Raw genomic sequence first — 26,920 nt, 5'->3', positions numbered from 1 at the left:
AACAAATTTAGCTTTAAAACCAGAAAGGTTGGTCCATTAATGGCAATAAAAAGGTGAAAGATAATTTCATTGACCGGCGATGTACAGCTGCAAGGATGCCAAAGGCTCGATAATGATTTACAATGGAATGCCATGACGATGACTTCTTTATGAACTGGATGCAAAGTTGTATTGTTACAGAAGCCGGTCTTAAGCAAGCAGACTCTCATTAATGCAGCATATTAATTGAATGTAAGAGCAGAGTAAAAGGCTATTCAGTCCATGCCAGTTCTTTGTACAGCAATCCTGTCATTCCCTTAACGCTAGTTTGCTTCCTGTAGACCTATAAATGAAAAATTCCCTTTATTAAATTCCCTTATGAAAGCTGTCCATTTGTATTTCTTTGTTAGTACTGAATGCCATTTGACACTTTGAAACCATGTGTGAAGCTCCCAGAACTTTCTTCAGTATCTCCTTTTAATGTTACATATTTTGGGTGTCAAGTCGAAATAGTACAATTGTGGCCAACAGAATTAATATTTTCTCTTTAGATCCCCCTAGATTCCTAATTAAATTTAAAGATTTCTAATTTAAAAAAATGATGTCGTCATTGCCTTCAAGTGCATATGGTTTTAAAAGTTTAAAGCAGTGGCAAACTGTAATATTCCTGCTGCTTTAAATATCAACTGGATCCATTTAAAATACACGACACTAACCATCAACAATATTCCCTGATAGAACATTACCAACTTTGTAAATATTGAAGGATTATTAATTGTGCTACAGAACTTTACCTCAACTCAACACATTAAGTATTTAATAGGTTTACACAGTTAATTAAATATCCTTTTTTGAGACATTATTTCCATTAGTTACTTCAACATCAGTGTGAGTCTGCTCACATTAACTGAAGTAATCAGGATCATATAATTTGGAATGTCCTTTCAAAATCCTTTCGTCCCAAATCAAACTGACTCTTTCGGGTTAAGCAATGTGTTTCAAGATGGAGAAGACTGTATACACAAAGGGACAAATTTAGAAATTTAAACTACCTAAATCACATAGATTGTATGAAGAGAGCTTTCGATAGAATACACAAAACAAGTAACATTAGAAAGGGATTATTTTAAAATCTCTAATTATAATAAAATCTGTAGGATACCCAACAGCTGTGGCAGGGTCTAACTGATATAAACTGCTACAAAACCACCTCCGGTGCAGTAGGTTATACAGCAAAGCTTCACTCCCAGATGCCTTCTAAACCTGATTTCCTGCCTTCAGGAGAGGGAATCCAAAGAAAGCATCTGGTCTGGACCGAGTAGGCAGGTGAGAAAGCCTGTGCTGATCAACACAGATTCACGGATATCTTCAACATCTTATTCTGGAAGGGTGTTGTAACTATCTGTTTCAAACAGGCCTCAACTGTACGGGTGTGCAAGAAGAGTGTGGTAACCTGCCTAAATGACTACTGACCAGTAGCACTCACATCCACAGTGATGAAGTGTTTTGAAAGGCTAATGTTAACGCATATCAGCTCCTGTATGAGTGGTGATATGGATCTGTTCCAATTTGCTTACTGCAGCAACAGGTTTGTTGCAAATGCCATCTCACTGGCTCTACACAAAACCCTGGAACACCTGGACAGCAAAGATGCATACATCAGGATGCTCTTTATCAATTACAGTTCATCACTTAACTCAATCATCAAAAAATGATCACCAATCTCAATACTGTGCAATTGGATCCTGGATTTCCTCACCTCCAAACCACAATCTTCAGCAGTGTACCAGAGAACCACAGGGCTGTATTCTTTGCCCCCCTGCTGTACTCACTTTACACCTACGATTGTGTGGCTTGGTACAACAACACCACCATCTACAAATTTGCTAATGGTACCACGGCAGTGGGTTGTTCAAAAGGGAGTGATGAGTTAGCATACAGGAGGGAGATTGAAACTTGACTGAATGGTGCACCAATAACAATCTCACACTCAATGACAGCAAAACTTAGCAGCTGATTGTAGATTTTAGGAAGGAAAATCCAGAGGTGTATAATCCAGTGATCAAATTATTTCTTTTTAATTAAATTTTTAAATTAAAAAAAATTAGACATACAACACGATAATAGGCTATTTCAGCCCATGAGCCTGTGCTGCCCAGTTAATTAATTACAGCCAATTAATCTACAACCCCGGTATGTTTTGAATGGTGGTAGGAAACCTGAGCCCCCGGGGATACATGGGGAGAGCGTACCAACTCTTTACAGATAGCGTAGCGTTCAAAATCCGGTTCAATCACTGGCACTGCAACAGTGTAGTGTTAACTATTACACCAACTGTGCCGTCAATCATTTGGGAAGCAGTGGTGAAGAGGGTGAGCAAATTTAAATTCCTGAGATTCACTATTTCGGAGGACGTTTCCTGGACCCTGTACACTGACGTCATTGTGAAGAAAGCTCGTTAGCATCTATCTTTCCTCAGGAGTTTGTGGAGGTTTGGTATTGTGGTGGTATGTCAATGCATGATGTCGTTACACCACTAGGTCACCAGCAGTGCTCAAAAGCACACCTTGTATATAAGCCTGGGGGTATCCCTTCCCCCTCATTCTGGCCTAGGCTCATACAGAGGCAAAACCAAGGTCTCAAAGTCTAGCTGTATATCAGTCTATTAAAACTAGTGTTTTACCTGCACTCTGACTCGTGTGGTTTGATACTACTAGCCTATAGGTATTACATCGAAAACCTTGATAAACCTCTACAGGGGTGTAGTGGAACCTGTGCTGACCAGCTGCATCATAGCCTGGTATGGGGTGCCAATTTCTCTGAGCAGAAAGCTCTGCAAAAGGTAGTGGGCACAGCCCAGTACATCACAGGCAAAGCTCTTCCCACCAACGAGAAAATCTATATGGATGCTGCCGTCAGAGAGCACTCAGCACACGCTCCGTTCTCGCTGCTACCATCAGGAAAGAGGTATAGGTGCCGCAAGGCTGGTATCACCAGGCTGAGAAAACATAGTTACTTTGCACATTATTTATTATTGAATATTTTGTGTTTGTTTCTGTATTGCAATTTGTTTCTCCCTTTTGTATACATCTTTCCTTGATTAGTTGTCTGCACTACATTAAGTAGAAATCTGCCTGGCCTGCAGAAAACTGAATCTCAAATTTGTATGTGGTGTCATGTTTGTACTCGGACGATAAATCTGAACTTTAAACAGTTTATTTTCAGCACCTGAAGTTGCTTGCTAGTAATTAAAACATCATCATCTGGCGAACATTAAAAGAGAACACTTTTTGGCAATTTTAATTGATAAATATGTAAATGTCACACAAATGTTTCCACAGCCAATCCTTTTGTGAAAGAGTAATATCCAGGACTCTGGTGAGGGCGGACAACTGGAACAGCAACTTCCTAAATCCTAACCTCTCTGGCCCTTCCCAGACCCCATCCCCTTCTATGCCTATCTTTCCTTCCCAGTTTTGCACCAAAAAATGGGCCCTACCTGAAACATGACTGACCATTTTTCACTTTGGGTGCTGCCTGATTCTCATTGTTTGCTCAAAGATTTCAGCATCTGCATGGAATTGCTGTCCAATGTAATGATGCACACTGATTAGGTCAATCTTTTACTACAAGATCTTGGACAGCAAAGTCCATCATTCCACCAATAATGTATTTTAAAACAAAAGATACACATGTACAAATGAAATTTCTGCCTCATTTTCTGATAAATTCTGATGCTCTGAGGAAATACCAAATACAGTTCATCAATCAGTTTTCCATTGCCTTTTAGTTTCAAATAATTGTGGTAACATTATTTCATGCAAATAGAACACTGGATAGTCACAAATGATTATCTTCAAAAGAAGCTGGGTGTTATGTCATGTTGGGACTGAGTAAAAGTATGGTTCAATTCTGGAAGCACAATTTTAACAGAATGGTAAATTGTAGTTTATGAATGGAGGGACAGAAAGAAAAATGTGTCAAATGAATAATTTGTTTCTGACACTGTAAAAGTATTAAAATGCTCAAAAGCACACCATGAGAATCTGTTTAAAGCATTCCACCTGACTTTAATAATAAATGTGTTACATACTATATTTGTGTTTCAAGTCACTACAACAAAATTCAATATAAAAAAAACCTCTTAATTGCTATTACCATTTTAAGACTTGTATTCACACATCTGACCATGAAAATCACATTTTAAAATTAACTTCTACTTCTGGTCAGCTGTTACTACAGTTTATAAACAAAAGCTGAACATTTCATTCATACTTAAAATGTCCTGATAACAGGACCACATCTCCTTTGCACGAGACATGTTATAATTACTAATAATATGTTCCAATTTGTAACACAAGGTAAGACAGTTCTGTGCAAATACACAAACTACTGCAATCTCCAAAGTATCTAAATTAACCAAAATTTTTAAAAAATAGAATCTAGAAGAGCAGCATAATAATTCATCTGATTTCTGCAACTGTATCATTATTCTTCTAACTGTTGTCTGTATGTTAAATTCATTACAAAGACACCTAGAATGCAGTATTTACATCTTAAAGTACCTGATGTCGTCAGCACAAAGCAAGATGATGAAGGCAGTATAGGTAAGTAGATGCATTTTTAAGAAAAGTGTGTGTGGTATTGGGAATAAGAAAAAAGGTCATAAACAAATGAGCTGTGACAGGAGAGAAAGAATCTAAGCAGAGTAGAAGCATAAATGGACTAAAGATTACAAAATGTTACAGGCAACAACACAATCTAACAAAGCTACAAAATGCAAACAAAATGTTAAGGTTTATATATAATGAAACAAATTTCAAACGCAAAATTACTTAAGATACAAAGTGCCTTGCAGTGATCACATTTAGGAATAAAATGCATAGTCTGGGCTCCAACTTACGAAGAGGACATACTATGGAAGCATAATATCAGATAATAATATGGTACAATTATGAAGAAAGACTGTATGGGCAGGGATGCTTTTATTTAGTAAAGGCCAAGAAATGACCTGCTGGAGGCCAATATGAAGGGAATGGAGGAATTATTCCTGAAGCATTTTTTATTTTTATTTGGACATCATGTTCAGCACATACATGAAGGCTCTGTTCCTGTGCTGTACTGTTCTTTGTTCTGGTGGTCTTTAAAGTTATGTGTTTTTGGAGGTAGATCATTCTAAATGCAACATTAGTAAATGCAACAGGTAATTCTAGGGTAACTTTCATCACTTTCTGCCAAAGAGAATGTTAAGCTCACTTTCACCAATAAGGAAAAGCCACACGTGTGCAAAGAACAGAAGGATGAGTTGACGTAGGAGTTGAAGTAAAGAATCCAAGAGGAAAAACACGCACATAACCCAAATGGCCAATTCCTGAGCTCCACTTTTTATATAACTCCAACACTTAACCATGTTTCCCAAAGTGTGGTGTCCAGAATTGTACCATAAAACTTCATCTCCAATTTGTATTTATTTAGCACAAGTTTTTTTTTGCAGCCAGGGCTAACTATTTTTCCAAAGTCAAATACCAAGTACATATTGGTTACTCCTCAGCAGCCTATTCTGCTGCTCATTTGTGACTATGACTACCCCAGACTGCTAGGCTCTTCCATTTAACATAGCATTGTTTAGATTATATTTCTCGCTCTGTGCAGTTTCTCGTTAAGTGCATCACTTTGCACTTGTACACATTAGCATGCACATGACTTTCATTTGAAATGCTCAGCTTGGTGACCATTGGTTATGTATCAACCTTTACAATGTGTATAAAGGTCTAATTCGTAAGTACAGTACTTCCATTCCATTTCATTAACACTCAATTTGACCAAGTATCTCAAACTGGATAAGAAGACTTTAAAGTGTTTCATGCCTGCAGAACATACAGCCATTGCATGTAACAAAAAGTCAGGCTGGAAAGATACAGCTGCTGTGAATGGTTTTGCTTGGGAGATTTGGATGCCATGGTTTAAATCTTAAACTACAATAAGAAAACAGCATTCAAAAAGCCTATGGGCTCCAGAGGCCGTAATAAGTATAAGTGCTTCCTTAATTTCTTGCAATGCTATTTTCCCACCCCAAGACCAAACAATCCAAATACACCCTCCACTTCTCAGCTGAGTGTGCTATTGTGGAACGATGAACACATGGGTCTGGACAACCAGGAACATTCATCTTGCCTTCTGTTAAGTCCAAGTCTTTTTGTGTCTCCTGTGGTGGGCCTATTTGTTTCTGCCAATTAAAGATGTAAACCTGGCAGCATAGGACTCTGCTCCTTCATCTTTGCTTTTATCTGATAGGCATTACAGAATTCTCTCTGAAAGAAAGCCAGCCTTAAACATTTGCAAACAAATAACAATGCTATATTTAATTAAATTATCAATGGAAATCTTCCCACTCTTGCAAAGATGTTACCAACCACCCATGAGCTAGTAGTGGGTGGATTCAGAATTCTGTATTCCATCAACATCTGTTGCATTGTAAATTTACCTTAATATAATTAACTGATATTTCTGAGACCATTAATTTGAAAACAGATCAATATGCTCTCACTTTCACCACTTTTAATAAGAGGTTATACAAAGTCATACTTCTCAAGAAATAATAAAATTGGAAGGCTGTGGCACTTCAACCTTGCTTTGCCAAAACAGAAGAGTTATTTACAATCCACTGTAATCCTGGCAGAGTGAGTGGAGTGAGGTATCTGAGATCTAGGAGTGGTGGGCATTAAGGAAGAAAACAAAATGACATTGAAGTATGCTTTCAATGTAGCAGTTTCAAGTGCTTATGCAATTGTCCAAAACCCAATTCTGACAGAATATATTATATATCTTCTCTTGGGAACAAGCAGGATTAGATTATGCAATGGAATTGATATGACAGATTAATTTTAAAGGATTCTCAAGTCAAAGGGGGGCTTTGATGCTGAACTGGGATTTATGCCATAGAATGCTAGAAATCTGAAGTTGGGATGTTGTGGAACAGGAACACCTATTATTTCATACATGAAGTAAAGGAACCACACAATGTGTTTGGAAAATAATCCCATACAGGGCCCTGAAGAGAGGCCGCTGCCATGATCAGGGGGAGATTGGCCACAGCTGCGATTGGGGTGGAGACAGTGGCTGTTGCCACAATAGAGGAGAGAGTGGCCACTGCCGCGATCAGGCGAGAGAGTGGGGGGCTGCGATGCACTCCTGCTGCAAACGCCGCTCCGGTTCACAGCAACAGCTCAATGTGGAAATGCAGGATCAATGGCTGTCTTCCTTACCCATAATCCTCTATGCTGCTGGAACTGCTCTGGCACTGGCAGATTGGTTCCAGCGGTGTGGAGGGTTATGGTTAAGGAAGATGGTCATTGCTCCCACGTTCCTGCATTGAGCTGTCACCGCAAACCTGGATAGCCACTCCCCCCACCGTTTGTGGCAGCAGCACGTCGCAGGGGGTGACTGATGGGGGGGGGGGGTCTGATGGTGGGGTGGCGACAGACTGGGAGGGTGACTGATGGGGGTAGTGACTGTGGTGAGGGGCAATTCACAGAAAATGGCATTGTTTTCAGCACTGTTGGTGTATTTATAATATGTAAGCACGTAAACAAGAGATAAAGATTATCTACAAACAACAATTGATGGTAATTGTGAAAACAAAGCCCACTGTGCAATCCATGGCCACATTTCAGAGTTGTAAGGATTTCAAAAGCTATGACCCTGTACTTGTTATTTTACATTTTTGATAAAATAATAGACATTTCAGAGATACTTAAATGCTGTATTAAATAAAAACTTTAGAAACAGTAACAGCAGTAGGCCATTTGGCCCCTTAAGTCTCCTCTGCCATTCAGTTACATCTTAGCTGATCCAAAAGTTGTCCTCAATAAGTCTTTTGCTATACCCTTTGACTCGCTTTACAAATAGCTGTCTATTTTTGCCTTGACTCCAGCTCTGCAGCTCGTTAGGATTCTAAAGATGCATGATCCTCAGAAGAAATTTGTTCTCAATGCCATCTATGAAACTGCCCTCTGGTTCTAGATTTCCCCCATGTATCATCTACATGGTCCATTTTCTTCAGAATCTACCAATTTTCATTAAGATCTACTCTTCATTCTTCTTACCTTCACCAACATAAGGCTTTTATTTAACCATAAATTTAAAGACACCTCAATGCAGTGCCTTTCAGTTTCTCAGAAAGAATCAGTTTGAATGCAGCAGTGCTAAAGGTTGGAGAAACAGAGATACGGAGGGAAGAAGATATTCATCCCTATTTAGGAATAGATCAAAAAAGATTGTTATCTCTCACTGACTGCTGTTCATTAATAGTGTATGACATTTAAAATATTTGTGTAAGTTCATCAGTTTAATGCACTTAATAAAAAATATTGTTCATATATGAACTTGACTAGGGAATTAATAATTGGGAGGGAAGGAGGAGCACTGTATTTTAACCCTCTATTAAAACCAAAAGTCAATATATTGTGGAAAATAGATTAGGTGCAGGAAATATCGCACTTTAAACTAGTTCCATTGTTCAATATAATACATAACTTGATGTACTCATACTGTTCTGTTATCCTTAATACCATTACTGAACAAAAATTTTTCATGGTTTTCCCAGAAAGTTCACTAATTTGTTCAGTCTAACACAGAAGGCTGAAAAAGATGGATATCTGTAATGGGACCAGCAAGAGAAAAGCTATTATTACCAAAACATTTTCCAAAATGAGCCCATGTTCTCAATCTATTTCTCATTATTGGATAATGTGTAAATTTAGAAAAGGAAAAGGGCAAAAAGGACCCTAAAATTGCCAACATAAATGATTTTTTTCGAAAACTTCAATTCCATTTTTCTACCCAAGAATGGCGGTTCACTAATTTATCAAAATGTAATATATGTAATTTACTTTTAGTATTAATTGCCCAATAATAAAATTGAAAATTGTGACCTTCCCAATAATAGTACTTTGATCTCATTAAGTAACATCAAACACTGTCTCTGTTAGATACAGGCTTTACGGAATGGTATAGATTAGGTATCAAAAGTTATAAAGATCTTTTTGTTCAAGATAATTTTGCCTCTTTTGAACAATTGTCAGCTCAATGTAATCTTTCTAATAGACATTTTTTTAGATATTTACAAGTTAGGCATTTTGTTCAGTCCAAACTTTCTGATTTACCTCGAATCTCAAATTCTAAAATTATTCTTTAACTTCTTTAATTCACAGTGAATTAATATCATCTATTTATAATGACTTATTGGATTTAAGATCAGCCTCAATGGCTGGGATTAAAATAATCAGGAACATGATTTGAATAGAACATTTTCAGTTTGATTAATGATTCCTCATTTTGTGCAAGGTATTGCTTATTACAATGTCCAAAATAAAATTATCTTGTTTTTATGCAGATGTTGATCCATTATGTGAGAAGTGTAAAGTTTTTGAAGCTTCACTGATTTATATGTTCTGTGAGTGTCCAAATAGGAAGATTTTGTGAAAACATTTTCCAAACTTTATTAACAATTTTTAAGATTAAAATAGAACCATGCTCTTTAATTGCCTTGTTTGGTATTTCCTCATGAACCAGATGTACCTCTGTTTGCATCCCAGGATAAAGTTTTAGCTATTATCATATGGATAGCCAGATGAGCAATTTTAATGAAATGAAAAGATGACTCTTCATCCACTCATACACAGTGGTTACATGATATAATGTCCTATTTAAGCTTGGAGAAAATCAGATACAACATTAAAGATAAAAAGTTTAAATTTGAAAAGATGTGGAGCCCATTCATAGAATTCTATCATGATTGGAAGAATTAAGAAGTTTGGATGCTCTAGTGATGCTATTTGATCCATAACTTTGCATCCTTTTCTACAAGGTAACCTTAATTAGAGGGGGAGGATAAATTAGATTTAGTTTTTGGTTTTTATTGTTTTCTTTTATTTTCTTTTTATTTATTTTTTAAAGATTCACTTGTTAAATATGGATTTAAATATGGTACTAATAAATCATTAAATAAGACAGAATGTTTAGATCAACAGATAGTCTAATATAGTTTTACTTATTTTTTTAAAATCCAGAATTACTTTTTAAGAAATATTGTTAAAATAACAAATATGGATAGGTTTTTGATTTACATTTATATTAATTTGTGATATGTATGTGATATGACAATTTGATATTTGTTTAATTAGAAGACTTTCTATGTAGGATTTATATGTTAAACTCAATAAAAATATTTTAAAAAGAAAGTCATTTGTTCAGTAATTCTTCAAATAAATTTAGTCTTGATAAAGATAATTTTTGATGTGTTTTTGACATCACCATAAAAAGGTGGCTGTACATTTGAAGGTTACACTGCTCTGTTCTGAATTCTCTTTGATTATTATTTAACACACTAAATGCTTTAATCATCCCGGTTTCCTGTTAGTTTCTAAACAGTTGTAATATCAAAATATTACATTTATATCTGTTCAAAATATTGCACTTTCACCTCAGTTGTTTTGGAAATAAGATCATTAATTCACCAAGCAAAGCGAGCAGTAGAACTCTGACGATCCAAAATGGTTGGGACCAGGCCTATTTCGGATAAAGGATATTTTCTGATAACTGGTCATTTTTTTTTTAAAACAACCCAGTAGCAACAGCAAATCATTTGTAATAGTGTTTAAACAACAACAAAGAACAAGGGAAGGTTTTTTAAGCATGAAATAATGTTTAATGCTCATTTTAAAAAAAGCAACCTGAACAAAATAAGATAAATCCAACACCAAAAACTCAAAATTCTATTCAAAGTTTTTTCCAAAATTCTAAGATTTTTCCAACCAGTGACGTCAGTTCAGTTCTCAAAAAAATTTTGGATAGCTGAAGATACCTGATTGTTTCAGATATCCTCATTTGTCTGAAATTTTTCAGAGGTGAAATGATGTCATTTCAGCTTTGAAATTTTTTGGATAAATGAGGATTTCTGACTTTTCTAAAATCTTCAATTATCCAGAAAAAATTTCAGAGCCAAAAAGACATCATTTCCAGGTCAAAAAAAAAATTTGGACGACAGGATTTTAGATAATCCCATTTCGAATAATTGGAGTTGTACTATATCTGCCATGATTTTATTGAAAAAAAGGAAACAACGTAAATATGACAAACTGTCACGAGACATCATTACTTGTTGCAATTTCAAGGTAGCTAGGCACAACCAAATTAGTGGCAGTTAGGCATTCCACCACTTGATTAAACACCTGTAAGATGCACTGACAAGTCATCATTTAAATTATGAAACTGACGAATGGCTTCAGTCCCAAACCTCTGGCAGCACAGTTAATTTACTGAGAAAAGCGAGTTCAAATGGCTATAAAATTGTTTGGCATTAATATTCTGAACTTAGCAATTGCTGTTGGACAATTTTCACTATCCTTTATTTGTACGAGGAAATATTTTACAGAGTTCTTTCATTTATCTTAACAATACCACTGAAATTTTCCAAAAGCTATTAATTAAGAATTTCAACTTTCCAGTGGGAGTCAGGGAAGGCAAAAGATGTTCACAGAATCATGGGCAACAAGGTAAGATACTAATTGCAGTCATACAAACAAATAGTTGTGCAATTCTTGAAAGTAGTCAACATTTTGAATAAATGCAAAGGAAGACTTGATCTTCATGGGTTAATTTTGGTTAAATAACAAATATATTTAGAAACCAGGAAAATAGAATCTCTGAAATGTGCAGCCTCAGGCTGAGGAGATATAATTGGTGAGTCAACCATTTTAAAAAGAGATAGAAAACCAAAATCATATTTTCTAAATCCATACTCTTTCATTACAATTTTATGAGAGAAAACATAAAACATATCTCAATACTTTTGTCTTAAATGTAAACATAAAATCTTATTTTCAGATTATGCTTATATTAGTAAAGTTTAAAATTACTTCAGAAGTTAGTCAGAGCACAGCAAACCTACACTGCGTGTTACTCACCTCGAAGCTGCTATATCCACCTTTGTTCTGGCAATTGCTGCGGCTCGATGTGCTCCTTCTATTGCTCTCTCCACCTTTTCTTTAATTTTGCTGGTTCTAATGGATATAAGATGCTTTTTCTTTCCTCGAACCAAAATATTATGTTTATATTTTCCTTCTTCTTTTGTGCCATCGGGAAAGGTAGTACATCCATAACCATTTCTCTGATTATTCAACCATTCTCCCTCATACTTCATACCATTTGAACGCTCACTTACACCAAACCCACTGCGTTTATCATTTTTCCACTCCCCTATATACGATTCAGTTGTAGTAGCATCAACATGATCTTCTACTGGTAAATATTCAGAATCACCATCTCCAAAACTGATTGTTGAATTAGCATCACTATTTGCTGAACTTATTCTACTCATGGAAGCTTCACTCCGAGCAGAGCTGCGTTTGCTAGCCAGAGATGACTTGGACTCGGATCTTTTGAGCTTTAGATTTCCCAGTAGTGATCCTCTTCTGAAAAAGCCCTTTTTCTTACCAGTCATTAATTCTGTATCACTGTGAAAGGTGAGGACAAACCCACCTCTTGTCCCAGCTGGACTATCTGCAGATATATCATGTAGAATCGTGCCATTGCTCTGTTCACTTCGAAGTGACGCTAGCGAGGTGCGGAGTGGCGAACGGATGACTGTGGCCATTCCAAATGGCACACTGTGACGTGCCCCATATCCATGACGCATTCCTCCAGCCCATTGTCCCTGGTACGTTCCTTCAGAACATGGATTAAAAAGAAATTACAATGTGCACTTAAGCTCAAAATGTAAACATCCAATAGAAAATTAAATGGACATTTAAGCCTTGGTTTCTGGTGATTCAGTTATTCATGCCCCACCAAAAGTATATTCCAGAAAATGTTTGCAGTCTTGTGAATAGATCAAAATGATATATGGAACTAGGAAATATCAATATTTATTATATCGTATGCCAGTAAAAATATTGTAATTGTTTTAATAACATTTATTAACAGGAATGTTTTTCCTACTTTTAAAATCGATGTGTTCATTCTAATACTCTCTCATATTAGAATCAAGCATTTTCAGAATTCACCAAATTGAAGAATTGTGAATTTGTATTCTATCTTATGATGAGTGTCACAGTTATATTTGTGTTAAGAATGTAGATGTTTTGATTTTTTTTGTTGTAAGGTTATTGCTTTGAGCGAGTACAGAGTGAACAAACATATAGACATGAATGTGCAGAGTATTAGTTTAATTTGGGCATCATGTTGTGGGCTGGAGGGACTGTTTCTGTGTTGTACTGATCCATGTTCTAAAACAGTGCAGAATATATTCTTAAATAACAAGTCAAAATAAGGTGATAATATCCAAGTTCATAAAAATAGGCATACTAAAAGTGGAATGTAGTGTGGGTTTGCAGATTTTTAGCTGACGCTTTTGTTCAGTAATTGCCAATTGCCTCAAACTTGATATTCATGCCTTTTATCATCTTTCCAGCAGTGTTCCACAAAAGTATTTACCTCATTGGCAGAAACATCTACATCCAGACAAAGAATGCAACAGGATATAAAGCAATTGGCTGGTGGAAAGAACTAAAAACTGGCAACAATGCTCAGTTGGAGTTCTGGAATCTAGGCAACCTTGACTGTGCTAAGATCTCCCGTAAAATAAGATGCTCCAGCAATTCAAGCAGACATATTACAATATTTTAAAGACAAAAATCCAAATGGTAAAAACAGTTAAAATAGATATAATGCAGAGTTTGTAACAAATTTATTACTTCAGAAATATTCTAAATCTCAATTTGAATAAAGTACAGTATAAAATTCTCTTGCCTAGCTTACTGCAGTTATTTATTAAAGTGAAGAAATAATATTAAATATTAGAAATGAAGCATAAGAATATAATGCCAATAATTATTTTCTCATTTTGTTTTATTAGAAACGTAAAATGGCTGTTGGAGTAATATGTGAGCTTTGGCCAAAGCTTAAGGAGGAAGACATTTTCAATATTACTCTCCGATTCAATTACAGCATCACTAAGAAAATTAATTTGATCTCAGAGATGCACAGTAACTCACCACGTGGGGAGCATGGAGCAGTGAGAGAGTGCAAGTCTGAAATGCTGAACACCAAACTGAAATAATTAATTTATTTTATATTTCAGTGATTTTTTTTGCTGTGGAAAGAGATTATAACCAGAAGATTTTTTTGAAAATACACCACAGTTGGCATTATTTTTAAAAGGTATAAAATTGGCAAAGAGGAGAAGTTGTGAGGGCACCAATGGTGAAACAAACAATTGTTTCTTTCAGTTTTCCTAGATTTACATTCGCCAGCCTCAATGATAATCCAGAATTTTTGATACTGATCGAATTTGTGACTATCCTTTACTGCTGAACAAAGATGAACAAAAATGGGCTGCAATCATTAATCATTTCCTTAGAACTGATGATTGCTGCAATTTAAAAATGAACCATTTCAACAAATTGAGTTTTGGGAATATTTCATAATCTCAGTTTGATTCTTTATTATCATTATGGAAAAATATGAAAAGATCATTTTACATTGCAGAATGTTCTGCAGTTCCATCCAGCTCCATGGAAACCATTATGCAATAGGCTGTGCATAAATTATGATGAGATGTTCTGAATAGTAAAACCATTTCACATCAATGACAAGTGTAAGTTGGGTAAAACATATGGCAGGCAGACAGACAAGAGACACCATGCCAGTTTAGTGCCTGCCAAAGGAAGCTCTCCATATCTGAATTTAAATTTCTAACCCTGGGAGATAAAGAATGCAATGGAAGCTTGGAGCATTGTATGTAGTTCTGGTCACCACTTTAAAAAGTGTGGAGGTGCTGGAGAGAGTGCAGAAGAGATTCACTTGGATGTACCTAGATCAGGGAACTAGTTATGGGGAGAGACTGGATTGTCTGGGATGGTTTTATCTGAAGAGAAGGAGACAGGAGAGTTGCCTGATCAAGTTATATAAAATTGAAAGATGGAAAGATAGAGTAGATAGTCAGAATCTTCTTCCCATGATAGGAAGGTCAAAAACTAAAGGGTATTGGTAAAGGTGAGAGCAAGGAGTTTTAGAGGATTTGATTAAAAATGTTTTTCCATTTGCATAGAGAGTGGTTCATATGTGGAACTTTTTTCTTGTGGAAGAGGTGGATTCAAATACAATTACTATATTTCAGAGAGGTTTTGCCAAGCACTTAAATAGGAAAAGCATTGCATGCACACCTATCAAGCAAATAAGATTAGTGTCCCTAACCTTATCTTATCACCTGCATAATCTTTAACCTGTCACGCTCCTTGCTTGACTTTCAGTTCATTATCTAACATTTCCTCCAATTATGGAAATAATTCAAAAGACACTCCCCTTGTTTTCTATAAAATATATATAATATAGCAAAAATTTTTTTTCCTACTTGGCCTGAGTGACCTTGAGAACTGTCCTCTCTTCACATGGTAGTTTATGCCTTACAATTGATAGTCTTCACTCATTTTAATCAGGTTTTTGTTAAGACTGTCACACCACTCACTGTTACCTTGATTGTTCCAATGGACAAAAACAGGTCATCCAAAATCCTGTTGGCCATATCCTAATTTACACTCTACCCAATCATTTGTCAGCCTTTTGTTCACAAATCTATGATGGTATTCAGTCCAGCAAAATCTTGAGCATAAAGTTCTCATATTTGCATTTTGACTGTTCCTTGGCTTTGTCCCTCCAATATCTGTAACATAAACCCTCCAAAATATATCCACTCTAACAATTTTGTCCTTCAGCTGCCATAACCTTAATCTCTGTAATTGCTTCACTAAACTTCTCTTAAAGGATCTTACTTTAAGATCCTCCTTAAAACAGACTTCTTTAACCTGTTCATATTGTTTATTGAGATACCATGACACATTTTTGAGTGTGTTAATGAAAAAGACTCGATGCGTGGACTCGAGTCCACGCTGCTGAAGATCCAGCTGCGCTGGGTGGGTCACATCTCCAGAATGGAGGACCATCACCTTCCCAAGATCGTGTTATATGGCGAGCTCTCCACTTGCCACCGTGACAGAGGTGCACCAAAGAAAAGGTACAAGGACTGCCTAAAGAAATCTCTTGGTGCCTGCCACATGACCACCGCCAGTGGGCTGATATCGCCTCAAACCGTGCATCTTGGCGCCTCACAGTTCGGCGGGCAGCAACCTCCTTTGAAGAAGACTGCAGAGCCCACCTCACTGACAAAAGGCAAAGGAGGAAAAACCCAACACCCAACCCCAACCAACCAATTTTCCCCTGCAGCCGCTGCAACCGTGTTTGCCTGTCCCGCATCGGACTTGTCAGCCACAAACGAGCCTGCAGCTGACGTGGACTTTTACCCCCTCCATAAATCTTCGTCCGCGAAGCCAAGCCAAAGAATTTCCAGAAAATTATGAATTACTAGACACTCACCCACACTGTAAGTCTGAAATTACATTTGGTGGATCCAGTGTCAATTTCCTGCCTGGTGTTAGCTTGACCATTGAGAGAAAAGCCCTCTGAGGTCAGGGCCACATATGCTTAAATGCTGTTATGCAAAGGATGGGGGAGTAGAGGTGGGGGAAAAGAGGGCATGGGTAAGAATTAGCCCAGCTCATGAAAAAAAACTGACAAACTGATGGCTAATTCACTGTTCAATTTAGCTACATGTCTGACCTGCCCAAATTTTTTTTATTTTTATGATTGCCTTAAAAAACCTTTTAAAATGTTAAAATTATTAAAGTACTTAAATGTAAACAGTTAGAAACAACTAAAATACTTAACTAAATTGATTTTTTTGCTGAAAATTATGCAGTTGGCCTGACACTGGCAGCTTTCACACCTTTCAATTTTGGGAAAAGTTCCTGATAAAACATAAAAGGATTTTCAGTAGCTTAATGCCTTAATGCCTCAAAGCATAAAATTTACAATCTACCTATACAAATATTAGTGTAATTCCACTGTTGTATGTGAATGTTTATGCCTTATTCAGTTTTCTTCTATCAAATTGCAAATGGTTACAGTGCCAAGAAACATGTGCCCATGGACCAGGCAGTTTGGGGAGAAGGGTGGTGATGTGGAGGGTCGGGGAGGTCCAAAGGTGAAATGGAAGGTGAGGAGGGGATTAGAGGGAGAAGGTGGGCAGTTGGTGGAGGGAAGGGGGTTGAGGAAGTCAGTGGGGAACTAGGGGGTGGAGATGACAGATAAGTAACATAAAATGCACAAGGAGATTTCAATAGATCTAGATCTCTTCCGTTTCAAATTTTAGCATTTTCTCTGCAGCCTTTGACTCATTCTACAATGGCATCCAAAATCCCATGCCATTTCCTCCCCATTCCCACCTATCATCAGCTTCCATTTCCTTCTCATTTATTTGCTGCCTGTTGGTAGTGATTTTCCCACAAGAAAACTGTCTTCATCCTAACAAACATTCACTCTTGGAAAGATTCCATGTTATCTGTGGTTCATCACTAACTTTATATTCCTCCCTAGTCATCATCTCAGATGCAATCAGATTATTTATAACATTGCTGTTCTTTTCACACCTAAACTCTAGCCTCACAACACTTCCAAATTTTGAATATTACCTTCCTCCATTTGAATTTCCACATACAGTGCCCTCCATAATGTTTGGGGAAAAGACATTTTTTTTCCTCATTTGCCCCTGTGCTCTACAGTTCTAAATTTGTAATCAAACAATTCACGTGAAATTAAAGTGCACATTTCAGATTTTGTTCAGGATTATTTTTATACATTTTGGTTGGACCATGTAGAAATTACAGCACTTTTTATACATAGCTCCTCATTTCAGGGCACCATAATGTTTGGTACATATGACTTTGCAGGTGCTTATGAGTACTGCAAAATGCAAACCACAGCAAAGGTGGTATGCTTTGGATCTTGGGTAGTTCCTTTACGCCTCCACACTTCAAGTAATTTCATTGCATTAAAGGCATTACACATATGTTAATTAGGTGAAGTTGTTGCTCAACCAGATATAGCAAGAAATACCATTTCCTAGGAATTCTTTTAATGCAACACAAGTTATGGGAATGGAATTTTTCTACTTGTCCACTGTAGGAAGATCTATTGACTCCTTAGATAAATATTGCAAACTTAGGATATTATCGTGCTCTTGTTTTGATCACATATCTGTGTCCAGAGGTGGTTTAGCCTGCTACTTTCATTCATACGACTTAACTGTTGAGCTCTAGTCATTTCTGGTGAGGCAAATTTACCAAATGCTTGCAAAACCCTCTATGACAAGAATCTCCTGCTTGTCTGGAGAATATGGGATTAAATTACTATATTTCTTGTAGTAAATTTAGAAAAGAGTTTAATGTGCCAGTGCAAATTCAAAAATATATTGCTATCTAAACTGCTAATATGTTGTTTTGGTATATATATATATATATATATATATATATATATAATGTAACAAAATGTTACTTTATTGCTAATTTGGATAAATTAAGAGCATAAATGTAATAGACATCTTATTTTCAATGAATGATGATTATGTGCAAAGTCTCATTTTGCATTTTCATGTGAGACCCAATATAGATGCCCGACCGAAAATTAACTTTGCAGAATATAAAGTCTATTCCTAAATTATGACACCAACTTATCTTTTTATGAAGACTTTAAAAACTCAATTACCGTACAAAAATGCTTCATTTGTTGTCTTACTGAGAATTAATCAGTCATTTTATTTTATCAAGGATTTGTGGCTAAGATATATTTTTACTGACAGAAATTTTTCTTTATAAATATAAATAAATCCATCTATTTTTCAACTGAAATTCTCCCCAAAATGTGTTTTCTAAACCTCAGCCCATTTAAAACAAAACATTAGACATGTAGTCTAAAGCAAAGAAATCCTGTTTCCATAGCAACATTGCTTTCTAAGCATTGCTTGAAACTAACTTAGACAAAAATATTAATTTATTTTAAAGACTGGATTACCAACCTATGGAGGGAATTTCATGGTTGGAAATTGCAATGTAGGTTTGTGTCTAGTCCATACCCTCTCAAAAGTAAAATCAACTGGTTAACATTATGCCAACCACATACTGTTCGATGTAAGTTTCAAGATTTAACCTCAAAATAATTAATTATTTAAAAATTATCCCTTACTTAACTTTTGTAATTGATCCCAGTTTAAGCATATACAGATTAATGAGGGAGAATAATACTAAAATTGTTCATAACATTTCAAAATACTTTAAATTAATTCAATTTGTCAACAATGCCAAGCTTTGGAAGGATTGAGATGTGTACTTCATTTTAATTGTGGTCTAAAATCTGTCAAGAATCAAAGTGAGCAAAACCAAATGAACTTTCACAGATATTATATAAAAAAGTTCTTCTTCTGCTATGGCAGGACCAAAGTTGATTTGCATCTTGAGCCTGTCACCTTCGACACTGAATTCCTTTAGTTGAACAATACCTGCACTGCATTTAAATAATAGATTGCCATGGCAAATTTTATGAACATAAATTATTTGTCAAGTTATTAATATTGCTCACCATTGCAGCTCATGTAGCCTTTTGATTTCAATGCATTAACCACTTAAAATCCTACTTTACTTTGAATTGCTGTGATACACATTATGCCTTAGAGTGCTTTTAAATGTCATACTCCAGTTGGGTATTTTGGTCAATGATGACATGGGTTGGTAAGTTAAAAAGCTATTTTTAGTTGATGATCTGATTACTCTCAACCACTTCGATAAACTCGAGTCCTTTCCATTAGTGGGCGAGAGACCAAACAGCTGAATCTCTACATCCAAATAAACAATGTTCATAATTTTTTCTTACAATATTTAAAGTGAAAAGTCAATATTAGGTTAACTTTTTCATATTTAATAGCCTGAAGGAACAGCCATTTACTTTCCCAGGACAGATGAGCCCAGGACAAAATTCGAAGATCTAATTTTGTGGGGCTGCATTTTAACAGCTGTTCTGCATGTTAATATTAGCTGCCCTTATTAAAAATGTTTGGAGTCAATATGTTCTTTCATTTCCCACCACTAATGATTTCAAAAGAATTACTGCCATTCTTTATTATATGTTTTCCTTTTTTTTTCCCTCTCTTCTCCTAGAAGCAGAAGCTCATGTTGCAGTTCTCTGGATGTCATCATGGTTGATATTCCCCCCCTATAAGCTCAGACAATCAGTGCCAAGCAAGCAAATGGATCAAGCTAAACATGACGATTCTGGTATGTACACATGAAATTGCCATCAGGCATTTAAAGAAATCATTTAGAAATATTTTATTCCCTAATAGAGAAACACTGGCATATTTATCACTTTTCTAAAAATGTACCTCTGTTAAGCTAACTGAAAACAGTCCAAATAACATACTTTGTTTTCATCATGTGGCAACTGTTGAGCCATAGGGGATGTCTTGATCCTTGCAGTGGATAAATGAACAATTTGACAGCAGTACAGCCAAGTCTCTTTCTTGTCTTTGAAGTGGAAGTAAAATTGTGGTCCCAAACAATGATTTTTGCATACAACAGATCACTTTCATCGACATATGCTCCATTCAAACTCCAACATGACAACCTACACATGTTATATGTTAAAACACAAAGATGGAGAAACTCAGCAAGTCAACAGTGTATTTATATAGCAAAGATAAAGATACATAACCAATGGTTCAGGCCTGAGCCCCTCTGATGATGGGCTCAAGCCTGAAACATTAGTTACAGTATGTATCTTTGACTTTGCTATATGACCTGCTGAGTTTCTCCAGCTTTGTGTTTTAACTTCAACCATGTTGTTTGAAGATTCTCATTTTTTATATATGTCATATGTTACTAATAAATAATTTTCATGATTACTTTTCACCATACATGTATCTGAAAATAATTTTGATGAGAATGATATTCAATTCTAAGAAGTTACCAAGGAAACTGTTTAAAATCACCAGAAATCTTGCTGTGGTGACAACTGAAGATACTGTTTGAAAGTATATGTGGACAATTTTAACTTGCTTTCCTGTAATATTCCATTGTAACTGTACACACGAATTTAATACTTGAGCACTCTCTTTTCTGGAATAATTCCAGCAAAAATGTTGCTTGTAATAACCTGTGAAATGTCTAATGAGAACCATGGTTACCTGCAGGTTAAACCAATACTGTGATAACATGATCCAGCAAATATGTATGCCTTTTCAGAAACTAACACTTAATTTGTGTAATGTTCCTGACACATGCTGACAAGTGAAAGACCCTACCGCGAGGAGTAAACTTGGTGGATGTTACCAGGGGAAGGCTAGATCAGACAATGGAGGTACAAAAATAAAATGCACTCTCTTTGAATAATAACGTTGGAAGAAAATTAAGAGCCCAAAACCAACAGTCTATATTCCAGCAATTTTGTAATGGGAAGAAATAATTTCATTAAATATTTACTTTCCCAGGACAGATGAGCTTAAGTTTTGATATTTAAAATAACATCTGTATTCATTGTAAACCAAAATACATAATTAATAATTAATCAATAGCCCCTTTTACTCAACCTCTTCAATGAGGGGCTATTACACCTTTATTGCTCCACGACATTCTGTGTAAAAGGTACGAACACAGAATGGGGGTCATTGTAGACTCGCCTTTAAGCTGGCAGCGGAGGTAGTCACAGCACCGAATTGCATTATGCCAGCGTTGTTTGGTTTAGTGTAAAAAAGAAAAGCCAGCTAATGATGGGTCTTATTTACGGCAGTATTGTGGGATCTCTGTGTAAAACAGGGCTAAAATAGAAGCCATTAAGGTTAGTATTCTAAATCTGTTATCCAGTGGTTCGTAACCTTTTTCTTTCCACTCACATAGTATTCCCTTTGCCATAGGTGCTCAGTGACAAGAAAGGGATTGCCTAAGGTGGTATGTGGGTGGAAAGAAAAAGGTTGAAAAACACTTTTAATTATACCTCATTGACCCATTATGTGCACGGTTTCATAACTCCACAGGAAATGGGCTAATAACAATTTTTCTCAAACAAAATATTTCAGTAACAATTGGGTCTAGAGCAGTGATTCTCAACCTTCCCTTCCCACTCAAATACCACCTTAAGCAATCCCTTACTAATTACAGAGCACCGATGGCATGGGGATTATCTAAAGTGGCATGTGGGTGGAAAGAAAAAGGTTGAGAACCACTGTGTTATACTCTTTATGTCTCAGCATTGATATTAATGTGAATTCTTTTTTTTTCTTTTTCTTCTTTTGAGGGGGAGGACGTGGACATGTCCTCGGGCCTGCGCAAAGGAGCTTTTAGGTGGAGTGCAGTGTGCACAGTACTGGCCCCACCCTTTACACCCATGGTTCGTGTGCCGTGGCCAAGCAAGCTGGGACGTGGCAGCGAGGTCCTTGGGTTGTCGGTTTTATATCGGAGTGTCCTTCTCCTATGCAGGTTGCTTAACCGGGCTGAAGAGGCCTGCCTCCCCTTTTAGGTCGAACCATATCTGGAGATCTACGACCGCTGACCACAGGGAGAATGTGAATAAAACACACCATATTCAGCCATGTATTTTCAGCATTTCAATCAGAGACAACTGATCATCAACATGCTTTCATTCCTGATGTTTCATTAAGTTGTTGCTTTTAACCGCTCTTGCCCCAAAATGAACTAATACTTTATAACAAAAAAAGGAATGTGATCAAAGAATGGGCATCACCTGTTCAGGCATGCTATGTTCTTCTGCAGCGTGGTTCTCTTAGGGAGAAATGAGAACATTTCTATTTCTATTTCCAAGCCCAGTGCATCACAAGCAAAACTTTCCCCACCATCAAGAAAATCTACATGGAACACTGTCGACAGACAGCAGCAGCGATCAACCATCCACACCACCCTCTGTTCTTGCTGTTGCCATCAGGGAAGAGGTAGAGGTGACACAAGACTCAGACCACCAGGTTCAGGAACAATCGCTATCCCTCCACCATCAGACTCCTCAACAGCAAACTCACTTAAGGACTCATTTATTATAGTTTGGTTACATTTCTCTCTTTTGTATGTGTATCTTTCCTGGAGTAGTTTTTGCAGTACCGAGAAGTAGGAATCTCAGGGTTGTATGTCATGTATTCCGACAGTAAATCTGAACTTTAACCTCTGGAGGAGCAGTCGATACTATTTATTCGATTTTGGATCTCTCGCAGGCGATTCCTTCCACCCTCTTGACTACCTAAAACCGGCAGCACCCTCAATATTTTGACACCGTCCATGGTCGTTGAATACATTCACTGGACGTGTCTGCAGGGGAGCAGGTCCTTTGGTCCACCTCGTCCATGCGATCAAATTTAAGGCTCTATTCAAAAGCCCAAAGTATTCTGACTTCATGCGTCGGTGCAGCATGAGAAAGCTCCTCTCTAAATCGAAAGCAATTTTTTTTTAAAGATGCGTGTAATATAATATTCTTAAACAGTGAAAGCACGCCAAGCATTTCAGCACAGGTGCCTCCCTCCCCACACTCTGTGCCTCTGGCCGCCTCCCTCCCTCCCCTGTGCCGAAGACCTGAGCGCCTGTTTGCTCCTCCGACGCTCCCGGGCTTCACACAACCCGCAAGATCGCTCTCTTGAGCCCCGATGGGCTCGATGAAACAAACGGGGCCCTAGATGGGGTGCATATTTCCTTGCTGGTGGCCATGGCCAGCGGGCGGTGAAGGGGAAGCAACGGATCACCTTCCACACACACGTACTGTCCACACAGGCGGGGTGTTCTCAGCCGCCGTGGGGTGTACATGTGGTTGTTCACACTCGGGGGGGGGGGTGCCGGTGTATTGAGAGAATGTGGTTGTTCACACTCAGTATGGGAGGTGCGTTCAAACTCGGCGACCACACGATCGTGCGGGGTGTGGGGAGGGGGAAAGCACGGTCTGTTCGTACAAGGAGCCACTACATCCCTAAACACGATGCTTTGACTTGATTTACGTCGAGTGCAACGTGTTGTAGGCTCTGAATGAAATCCAAGCCTGGTTCCGAGCGAATCTCAGCATTTATTGCCACCCTTCCATCCCCCCTCCCCTTCTCCGGGGGGGGGGGGGGGGCAAAGTTGCTCCGGGTCCAGCAGCCAGGCCCGTACTCACCGCCGTCTCCGTAGGTCTCCACGCCGTATCCATCCTGCAGCCCGTTGCTCCATGTGCCCTCGTACCTAGCCGGGCTGTTGAGACTCTGGCGGAGCCCGTACCTGCCCTTGAAGCCATGAGTCCACTCACCGCGGTAACACCAGCGTCCCTTGGTCTCTACCCCCAACCCGTGGCGCTTGCCCTGGCTCCAGTAACCCTGGTAGGTGTTGCCGCTCGGCCAGGTGTACACTCCCACCACCTCGAAACCGTGAGCCCAGGAGCCGCTGTACTCGCCCTGGCCCTTCGGCCCCGTGCAGATGCCGTGACCGTGGGCTTTGCCGTCTTCCCAGCCGCCGCAGAAACTTCCGCCATCATCGAAGTCGAACCTTCCTCCAGTCATGCATGAAACGGTGCGACCAGATCGCAGATCAACTCAGAACAGGCTCGGGGGAGGACAGTGGAGAGCGGGCAGGGGGCAGGACACCGGCGTGTGTGGAAAGAAAGTGCGAGCGGCGTCTGACTAGAGAGCGGCAGCGAGGCGGGATCACAGACTTTAACTGGAGAGATTGGCAGAGGAGGCGGGCTCGTCAGCCACTGGAGAGAGCGGAGAGAGGCGGGCAGAGGCACAGAGTGTGGGGAGGGAGGGAGGCGGGCAGAGGCACAGAGTGTGGGGAGGGAGGGAGGGAGGCGGGCAGAGGCACAGAGTGTGGGGAGGGAGGGAGGCGGGCAGAGGCACAGAGTGTGGGGAGGGAGGGAGGCGGGCAGAGGCTCAGAGTGTGGGGAGGGAGGGAGGCGGGCAGAGGCACAGAGTGTGGGGAGGGAGGGAGGCGGGCAGAGGCACAGAGTGTGGGGAGGGAGGGAGGCGGGCAGAGGCACAGAGTGTGGGGAGGGAGGGAGGCGGGCAGAGGCACAGAGTGTGGGGAGGGAGGGAGGCGGGCAGAGGCACAGAGTGTGGGGAGGGAGGGAGGCGGGCAGAGGCAAGAGTGTGGGGAGGGAGGGAGGCGGGCAGAGGCACAGAGTGTGGGGAGGGAGGGAGGGAGGCGGGCAGAGGCACAGAGTGTGGGGAGGGAGGGAGGCGGGCAGAGGCACAGAGTGTGGGGAGGGAGGGAGGCGGGCAGAGGCACAGAGTGTTTGTGGAGAGGGCGGGCAGAGGCAAAGTGTGTGTAGAGGGAGGGCGGGGAGAGGCACTAATGTGGGGGGAGTGAGGCGGGCAGAGGCACAGAGTGTGGGGAGGGGGTGAGGCGGGCAGAGGCACAGAGTGTGGGGAGGGAGGCAGGCGGGCAGAGGCACAGAGTGTTTGGGGAGAGAGGCGGCTGAGGCACAGAGTGTGTGGGAAGAGGGCGGGCAGAGGCAAAGTGTGTGTAGAGAGAGGGCGGGGAGAGGCACTAATGTGGGGGGAAAGGGGGGGCAGAGGCACTAATGTGGGGGGAGAGGGGGGGCAGAGGCACTAATGTGGGGGGAGAGGGGGGCAGAGGCACTAATGTGGGGGGAGAGGGGGCAGAGGCACTAATGTGGGGGGAAAGGGGGGCAGAGGCACTAATGTGGGGGAGTGGGCGGGCAGAGGCACAGACTGTGGGGGAAAGGGCGGATAGAAGCAGAATGTGTAGAGGGAGGACGCGTAGAGGCACGGAGTGTGTTGGGAGAGAGGCGAGTACGGAGTGTGAGGAGAGAGGCGGGCAGAGGTACGAATTGGGAAAGAAAGGTGGGCACTCACGCTGTAGTGGAAAGAGGCGTCTTCATGCACTTGAACCATAAAAAGGGTCTCAGCCTCGAGTGCCTTATGGATGCAGCGTGACGTGCCCCTTTGTGCACTGAGCTAGATTGCAGAGGTTGGAGCGGTCTGTCGACTAGAGTGATAGGAAGTGAGTAAGTTGGGCAAACGCAGTGAGGAGAGATGGGCAAGAGTCAGGGGAAGGCATTGGAGACATTGGAACGAGAAGCAGATGTAGCAACTAGGACGGACACTGACGTTCAATAACTTAAAGTGAGGTGAACAAGGAAACTGGGGAAGGCAGCCACACCCACAGCAAATATTGGGGAGACGGGGTGAGGGTATAGAGAGGCGGGTGCTGGAGTGGAATGAGACAGGCATGCGATCTGCACAGAGAGGTGAGAAGACGGGACTAGAAAAATAGTGGGAAAAGATGGGCCCAGTAATAGAATTATGGCACAAGGATCAGAGACTGAAGTGCAGGAATTGAATAAAATGAGGCAAATATGAGGACTGAAGATGGGGAAGGAGATGGGCACAAGAGTTGTGAAAGTTTTGAAGGGAAGAAGGTCAGGGACCCGACACACGGAAGAGAGATGGGAACGCGGACACAGGCTGAATGAGAGACGTGGAAGGAGTGTGGTACAGACTAGGGTGTTTCATGGGGGACAGTTACTGGTTGGAGTTGGACCTAGTCTCTGGGAATGTGAGAGATGGGTGCAACGTCTGAATGACAAGAAGAAAACGGGGTGGGGGGTGGGGGAAGAGTTGGAGATTGGCGGTTGTGCTGTTGAGAATGCAACAGCGTCCAGTGGGCATGGAGGTTTCAAAGGAGTGAGCACAGAGAGGCCTGGGAGGGATGACCCCGTGGACTAAAGAATCTGCAGCCAAACATTCTGCTGAGGGAAGTTAGCGGGTAAAGCAACATCTGCAGTCTTCTATGTGGCTCCAGTTTCATTGGGACGGATACAGCAATTGTGAAATTCAAGTGGAATAGCTGGATATATTGATAAGAGAAGTTGGTCAACTAGAATTGGCAGACACAGTGGAAGCGAGAAAGGAATGAGTTCGCATGGCGAGGATTGGCAGAGTCAATTGGGCACAAAATTGGTCAAAGAGAAAGACTGGCTGGGCAGACTTGACGAGTTGAGTTGCAGGATCAGCAGG

General features: G+C 39.6%; 1 protein-coding gene across 7 annotated transcripts in view; it reads right to left on the bottom strand.

Moving 5' to 3' along the window:
* Nucleotides 1-24,576, bottom strand: part of jph1b (junctophilin 1b) — a 103,699-nt gene extending 79,123 nt beyond the window's left edge. For 5 of the 7 annotated variants that reach the window (XM_069921191.1, XM_069921187.1, XM_069921190.1 and 2 more), the window contains exons 1-2: nt 24,064-24,576; nt 11,946-12,705 (exon numbers count right to left, since the gene is read on the bottom strand). In XM_069921191.1, the coding sequence (XP_069777292.1) occupies nt 11,946-12,705; nt 24,064-24,442 (1,139 nt within the window). In that variant the 5' untranslated portion in view covers nt 24,443-24,576. Of the gene's footprint in view, nt 1-11,945; nt 12,706-22,944; nt 23,348-24,063 lie in introns of those variants that run through there. The other 2 variants (XM_069921193.1, XM_069921194.1) reach the window with 2 other exon arrangements.
* Nucleotides 24,577-26,920: the final 2,344 nt, after the last annotated feature.

This window comes from Narcine bancroftii, chromosome 2 (assembly GCF_036971445.1).
Source record: "Narcine bancroftii isolate sNarBan1 chromosome 2, sNarBan1.hap1, whole genome shotgun sequence".
NCBI classification, from domain to species: domain Eukaryota; kingdom Metazoa; phylum Chordata; class Chondrichthyes; order Torpediniformes; family Narcinidae; genus Narcine; species Narcine bancroftii.
The sequence above is the reverse complement of the archived record's forward strand: the minus strand, read 5'-3'. Positions and strand labels throughout refer to the sequence as shown.